Genomic DNA, 8,559 nt, shown 5'->3' on the forward strand with positions numbered 1-8,559 from the left:
TTATAGGGCTGAATGGGTCAATGGCTAGCCCATAGCAGTTAGCAGAACGAAAGGACATGAATAGAGCACCAAGTGATGAAAAATAGGCTCTCAACCACAGTTGAGTGAACCAAAGAGGACCACTGTCAGTGGGAGATGCACCATTCTTCAATTGAAATTGAAGAGAAGCCATGCCTCTATAGAGGGCAGCCAAAAAGAAGGAACACAAATTCAAAGGCCTACCACTCGCCAATTCGTGCGCTATGGGTAAATAGCTCATAGAAGGCTTCAGACTGGGCATACACAGAATATATTTACAAAACCAAATCTGAAGAAAGGCCACACGCTCAGCGTGGGAAGGCTCAGCGCTTGAGTGATTATAACAGTTTTGCAGGCTTGAATAGGACTCGGTGAGTTTTTTCTCAAATTTTGGGGCAACATTGAAAATTAAAATATCGGGGAAAATGGTGTCGCCCAAAGGTGGAAGATTTATCAGGGCCCCAACATCCCTTGAAATAATTGACATGGGACCAAGAGGGAAAACAAAAGTATTATATTCAGAAGACCAAAAACTTAAAGCAATAGGAAAAAGTGCTGGGTCAAAAATTGGAGGTTGAAGAGAGATTTCTAATAAATCAGAAATCCTAGCACGATCAAAAATTACCTTGTTAGGACCATGGCCCACAAGGCGAGCATGCCATCTATGGAAAACAACATCAGATTTAGGCCAAGTGCGAACACCTTTTTCGTGAATCGGCCTCAGCGGCAAAGAGTTCAGGAATGGAGGGCCTTGAGTACAAGGGAACAGTTGGCCCACCGCCACTTGTTCGACGGCTTCGATGTTGGTGAATGAAGGACCCAGATAGAAATCATTAAGTTCGGTATTGGCTGGTGCAAGGAAGTTCAGATTTATATATGGCCGAGTGAGGATTTTCTGGAAATCTTCGAAACTAAAAGAAACGTCAGATTGGGTTGGTGGAGCAGCCACTGGAAACGAAATACAGTTTTGTTAAAGTTTGCTTGAGAAACGTAGCAGAGAAGCAAGAAGATGAACGACGGTATGGCGAGAAAGAAGCTCGAAATAATGAGACGTGATTTAGTGGTACAACGAAATAGCGTGTCTTTGGGGTTTATAAGGGTTTGTAGCGTTGCACTTTTTCAGGCTATGGAAGAAAATAATGATTGAAATTATTGGGAATTTCAAATGTTGTTGGGAAACACAAAGTAAATATGGCAAAAATTAATAATTGGTATTAATTCTGCCATATTGGAGGGTAATTGTTGACACACTAAAAGTGCAGCCTAAATCAAATAGCCCAAGGAATGAAGCCCAATTAGGGAATTCCCAAATCAAATAGCCCAAAGAATGAAGTCCAACTGGGCAATTCAGGATAAAGACCCAGATAGAGTTATTAATGAATGCAGTGGAAGCCCACGAACACGGTAACATATCGCCCAAGCTTGCAAGATGCCCAAAATCTAAGCGAATGAAGTGTCTTACAGTCGCCCAGAGCTATGACCCTGTTCTCGCCCAAACTTTCGAATCGTCCAGGATCTTAGCAAACATAAAATGTTATGGTTATCCAAAAGTGCAGTTATTGAGTAACATTATCACGTTCCACGATTCAAGGAGTTCAATTGAAGACGGTTAAACGACAAAGAATAGTGGCAGCAGTTAGAGACAACAGTTTCACGACAAGTTAGCCACCATAAAGAAAGTGGGTAATTATAAAGCAATCAAGCGGTTTCTAAGTGGTTGATCACGAAAAAATCATCAAGGAAATATAAAAGGAAGAGAAGACATAGAGCAAAAGACCCCGAATCAAACACTTTCAAACAGTGAATATGTAATTTCAATTTCTTAGTTTAGACTTAAATATTTCTTTTCAGTATTCATGTGCTTGCGCCCCTTGGAGGCATTCTGTTTAGTTCCAATTGTAAAATTATCGTCAATAAAACACCACTTTTTGAGACTTTGTCTCAAGAGGTTTGTTCCTTACACAATCGTCTAATTCGTTTTTAATTGTTAGCGACTACTCGAGCGAAACACTAACTAGCATTACTTATTTACTTTTGAAGAAAAATCCATGGAACAACCACGTCATTTCCATCCTGCAAGAATTATGAGATTATTCAAAGGGGGGCATTTGGCATCAAACGTTCATAGACCGGCTATAGAATTTTGTTTAATAAGTGGAACATGGAACATGTTTTTCAGTCTTTTTTCCATATTAGATAATAAGAGTCTAACAAAAACAATAGGTCATTCTTAATATCTAAGAGTATAAACAGTACATAAATCAATAAATCATCTTCTATAATCATCTTAATTACGATTAAAAGAAAATTAAATAACATCATAAATAGAATAATAATTCACCCTCCCCAAATTCAAAACCCTAACCTAAAAATAAAATAAAATAAAATACTAAAAAAATATGTAAGTTAAAGTAAAAATTGACTTATTTCCATGTTATTGTGATGAAATTTCACACTATTCCATCTTAGAACCTGCAAAATATCAGAATTCTACAACTTAATATCAAATATAGTGTTCATATTTCAGATTTTGGTGTTTATTTCGTTTCCTATTTCAATTTCATGTTACAATAAACATTGAAAGTTCAATTTTTCAGGTAGCATATTATTTTCACTTTGAACTTTTTATTAGGGAATTTTATGAAGTTTTATTGAATAAATACTCATGGATTTGAGATTTTTGAGGTCCTTATTTACTCTGCACGCTTATTTATTAATTGGTTTGTTACCAATTCTGATTCCAAGGTTCACTAGTGTTTCTTTTTGGAGATGTTCAGTCTTTCCCAATCAATGTTGAAGTTAGATTCCACAGAGGTTAGCTTTGTTCCCGACTTTTCAACTTTTTCTTGGAGTCTATATCAAATCAACATGTAGATTATGTCGAATCGTTCAGCACCGAAAGGATTCACTGAACGTTCATTAGATGAAGCTGCTCAAAAGGTCCATTTGCCTATCTATTTGATTTGACCAAGTAAATCAACCTATCCCCCAGCTTACAAGAGCTTTTCGAGAGGTGTGACTTTCCGCCATGTCTTGGATGGAGCTCTTTAATTGAAATCCTTATTAAGTATATATAACAACATTCGATTAAAATATAGAAATGGGAACTTTTAAGTAAATTTTTTAATTATTCAGTGATTTAATATGCAACTTTTTTTTTCAATTTCAAAGATTTTCAAGCATGTTAGAATGTGATTTTTAAATGTTATTTATTTTTTTCATATTTGTTCTTTATTATTGAATATCATGTCGTGTCACTTTTTAGTTAAAATATCTCATAGACTTCAATATCTGTTTTGACTTTTCAAAAAGAATATTAGAACATTTTTACCTAAGTTAAAGTTTTCATCTTATTATTTTGCTTTAATTCTTTTCTTTTTATATTGTAATATATTATTTATTCATTAAAACACTATAGCTTCGAGCAACTTGGTGTTACCACCATTTTTCAAAACTTACTTTCCTCTTACTCACTTTCAATCATCATTTATTAGAACATTCAACTTTTATTAATTTTTCGATTATAAATTTTATAAATAATTTAAAAATTAGATTTTTAGCTAAACCAAAGAGAAAACAAGGCCAAGAGAACTTAGAGGTGTCTTTCGACTTAGAATAATGCTACTTATACATAAGTAGTTACATATTGATTTACATACAAATGATCAAAAAGATAGTAGAATTTCATTTATTTTGTTGAAAAAATTTCATTTCATTCATATCTCACCATAACATGTATACGTAAATAATTATATAAATGTAATATGTACATATATTACAACCGTTTAACTTATAAATGCAGCATTGATTGAGTTACCTCCGATAAGGAATTTGTCTCATGGAGGCTTCCATTGAGAGAATACTCTTTGCATTGCCATGTTTGACTGAAATGTTTAATTGGATAAGAAGGCTATTTTAGGCGTAAGCCTCTAGTTAGACTAGTAATTAATTAAAAAGATTAAAAGTGCAAAAAAAAACACTCGTAATGAATCATATATTTTTAAAAAATATACTAACAAAATTATTTATAAATACATCTCAAATATATTATTTTTTTATTGACTTGTACGGAATGTAAACTATAATTTTGGAAACACCATATTTGATTAGTATTATATTGGTTTATAGGAAAAAGTTTTTATTTTAAGTGAGCTACTAAGATATTATGTTCCTGTTTGATAGAGATTAAAGTCTAAATTTTAATTTGAGTTAAACCACATATTTTATGGGATTCACAACTTTAAATTACACATTTCATTAATTTTTATCAAAATCTATTAAAAAACTTATTTTAATCCTTACCGAACAGGTGTTATATCAAAAAAGATGAGCATGCTCCTTTATATCGGTATATAAAATTTTTATTCAAAATATTTTTAATTTGCATGTTCTAAAAAATTCATAAGTATTAGTTACTTAGTCACTGTTTTGAGCCCCATTTTAATAAGAAAATGTACTATGGAATGGTGATTTAAAAAAAAAAATATATGTGATTGAAAGAGAAGGAAAAAATTTCGGTTTATATGTAAAATTATTTAGAAGAAAATATGTGGTTGACAATAATTTTTAAAAAAAGGAAGTCAATCATTATTTTATATTTAAATAGTGTGTAAATGCTTTTCAAATTGGATTAAACTAGTTGTACATTTGATGTACATTAAGCCTCAGTTCATTTCCTTTAAAGCAATATCCTTTAGATTTCATACTCATTTTCAATATTATATTCATTCAATAAAATATTTTACACATAAATTCACAATTTTTTTTTTACTTTTTAAACACACATTCTCCAAAAAATCACTAATAAAAATATCATTTTTCTCACCAATAACCATCAAAGGGGAGCTAAGTTTGATGCTCCATGTGTTGTCAAAATCTGTATCATTGATTATTTAAAGTATTATTAAAATCAATATGTAAAAAAGCTATCATCTTACAACAATGTCAAACTTAATGTCAATAAAGATGTACATGTAGGACTAGACGTGGGTTCAGTTGGAATGATTTTTTTTTAGAGGAAATTATAGCGTGGGCGGCTTTTAGTATCCCGAATTCAGAAATCAAGAAACAAGTTTTATATTTCACTATTCAGGTTTTAATTAATATTATATTATTATGTAAATAAATATTTATTATTCATAATCACCACGATCATTTAAGTTAAACTAGAGAGAGAGAGAGATTTAAATTAGGAAAAAGTATTTCTAGAAAATCACTAAATCTTCTGACGGCCTTATTAATATGGGGTACTTTTAAGTTTGGCTTTGTCAAACCAACCATTTTTCATTTTAACCATAAAAATCTAACATTCACCACAATAGTCATTTCTTGTATAAAAGACAAAAACGCCCTTAAATGAGTTATATAATTACAAAAATAGAAATATGGTAAAAAGACAAAAATATTCTTAAGTTACAAATAAAAATCCAAACAAGGCTCAATTGAAATTTGAAAACGAAGTCAGTCTTTTCATCAGTTTACTCTAACACGATAAAAACTCTTTCATTTTTCATCCACTTCAACCTCAAAATTTCATAAACTTATCAGTTATCAACCTCAACAGAAAAATTTAGTTAAATTTCAGCACTTCAATTCGGTAAGTATCTTTTCGTAGTATTTAATTTTATTTTTATTGAAGTCGTATATTTTTTTTAAATGGTAGAAAAAATAATATTAGAGCCAAAGTTCAGGCCGGCACCGATCAGACGCCGGAACGTCGGATTTAACGACAGTCCGGACCGTCCCGACCGTCCGTTTGCAGATTCCCCCGCCCCTCGATTCTGATAATTTTATTTCTGATAATTTATTCTGATATTTTTAATTCGTAATGCAGATATGGCAAAAGCGTGTGTCCCAATCTGTTATTTCGGTGAATTTCAAATGAAAGAAAATGGTCAATGGGAATGGAAATGGACGAGTGAAGGAGAAGGGGTTGCTGCTATTTCGATAACAAAAAATACTTCGTTTACAGAAATGTACAGTGAAATACAAAACATGTTTAACGTCGATTCCTCTCAGTACGATATGGAAATTGGGATTTTTATTTCAAAAGCATTCAACAATTTCGATTCCACCTTTGAAAGTTACTTCTGAAGCGCAAATAAAGCATCTAATTCAATTGAACCAAGGTCGAAAGACGACTCCTATTTGCGTAAGTTTGTTGAAAAAAATGTCATCGAGGGTGAATACGAAGTTTTTGATGGAGAGGATAGTAATGAAAATGATTTTTGGGATACTGTTGAGATTGCTCGGGAGGATGATGTGGTTATTCCTGGGGCAGTTGCTACTCACCATGATGTCACTGTTACACGAAGGATTTACGAGGAAGTTCAAGACAACGAGGATGAAAGGCCATTTACAAATCAGGATTTGATTGGTTTATCCAGACAGAGACATGAGTCTGGTGGGAGCTCACATGCTGGGCCGAGTACATGGTCTTCTAATTGTTCGCGTGTAGTTCTTAATGATGAAGATTTACATGTCGATCAATTGTTTGACACGAAAAGAGATTTGTAAGAAGCCGCGCACCGAATTGCAATAAAACATAATTTTGAGTTTAAGGTAAAAAAAATCAAATAAATCTACATACACAATTATTTGTGTGGACAACAATTGCAGTTGGCGTTTGAGTGCGACAAAGATGGACACAAATGAGTTCTTTGTTGTTCGTAAGTATGCGCGGGAACATACTTGTGAAGTGGGTATTCGTCAAAATGATCACAGGCAAGCTCGATCATGGTTTATTGGTCGACAGATAATGCACAAGTTTCAGGATCCACGGACGATTTACAGACCTACAGATATCATCAACGACATCCGTCGAGAGTATGGGGTGGTTATAAGTTACCAGAAGGCCTGGAAGGCTAAAGAATGTGCATTGGAAGATTTAATGGATTCGACAGAGGAGAGTTATGCCAAATTGGCCAGGTATTGCCACAACATGGTGAGAACTAATTCTGACTCAACGTTTTTTATTGAAACCGATGGGCAGAATCGCTTCAAGTATTTTTTTATGGCTCTTGGACAATGCATTAGAGGTTTTCGAAATGCTATGCGACCTCTAATTCTAGTTGATGGTACAACCCTAAGAGCTAGTTATGAAGGAAAGTTGATTATTGCTACTTGTCAAGATGCCAATATCCAAATTTACCGTCTTGCATTTGGCATTGTCGATGGAGAGAATGATCTAGCAATGCGTTGGTTCTTCACGAAGTTGAGAGAAGTAATTGGGAACATCGAGAACTTTGCATTTGTGACTGATCGGGGGCAGTCAATAATAAATGGTATAGCCGAAGTTTTTTCAGAAGCACATTATGGTTATTGCATGTACCACATTCAGGGCAATCTGAAGACTAGGTACCGGGGCAGTGGCATCGTTGCATTGTTTAGGAGAGCTGCAGAAGCTTACAGCTTTGAAGAGTTTACAAAGTTCATGGGCGAAATAGAACATAAATCAGAAAGTGCATGGGAATATCTATTAGAAATGGGGGTCGAACATTGGGCACGGTCACATTTTTCAGGACGTCGATACAATATGATGACGTCGAATAATGCAGAGTCGCTGAATGCATTATTCAAGAAGGATCGAGAGTTACCGATTCTCGCAATGATAGAACATATTCGCAGCAAGTTGCAACAGTGGTTTTATGACCGACGTGAAGAATCCCAAAATTGCACGAGTGTGCTAGCTCCGGCACAGGAAGATCCACTATTCAAAACTCTGGAAGTGGCAAAAGCTCTATTTGTGGAACCACTAGATCAATTTCACTTCTCCGTGAGATGCGGGCGCAATGTTGGATACATTGTAGACTTGAATGACAATACCTGCACGTGCAGAAAATTTCAATTGGAAAGTTTTCCATGTGCACATGTTTTAGTGGCTATGTATAGAGGATTTCCACCACACAGCTTGTGCAGTCATTATTATATGACTGATTTTTGGAGAGCAGCGTATGCCGAAACTATATTTCCTCTACCAAATGAAGCCGAGTGGGAAGTTCCTGATTATATTGTAGCACTTAATAATTTGTTGCCACCTGAAGTTCCACCGCGTACTCCTGGTCGTAGACGGACGTCTAGAATACCATCTACAGGAGAGTTTCCACAACCGCGTAAGTGCGAGAGGTGCGGCGCTAAAGGACATACACGTCGATTTTGTACAAGCCAGATCCCACTAAACAATGACTCGACGGATGTGTAGTATCTATATAAATCATATGTATTCTCTATTTGTAATATGTTTTTGATTTTCTCAATTTAAATCGGATGTAATCTTTATCACATTGTTTAATTACTCTTTTTATTTTTATCACATTTGTCATATGTATTTTCTATGTGTCATGTATTTGTTTGTTTTCTTTTAAAATAAGTGAGACAACGATATATATTAACTAACAATATGGAGAGATTACTATTTCTTTAATTAATTAACTTAATTGGTGAAGTAAAAAAATATTTCGTTAATCATGTGTTTTATTTATTTCATATTTGAATAATATTTAATCGATTTTTCCTTTTACTATTTTTTTTAAGTAATTATCT

General features: G+C 33.8%; 1 protein-coding gene across 1 annotated transcript; it reads left to right on the top strand.

The window, feature by feature from the left end:
• The first annotated feature begins 2,895 nt into the window (after positions 1-2,895).
• Positions 2,896-8,218, top strand: LOC111394895. Its single transcript, XM_023020944.1, has 7 exons — positions 2,896-2,958; positions 5,852-5,887; positions 6,199-6,530; positions 6,637-6,715; positions 6,773-7,020; positions 7,108-7,934; positions 8,034-8,218. Exons 1-7 carry the CDS (start codon positions 2,896-2,898, stop codon positions 8,216-8,218), a joined length of 1,770 nt encoding a protein of 589 aa, XP_022876712.1.
• Positions 8,219-8,559: the final 341 nt, after the last annotated feature.

This window comes from Olea europaea, chromosome 5 (assembly GCF_002742605.1).
Source record: "Olea europaea var. sylvestris chromosome 5, O_europaea_v1, whole genome shotgun sequence".
NCBI lineage: Eukaryota > Viridiplantae > Streptophyta > Magnoliopsida > Lamiales > Oleaceae > Olea > Olea europaea.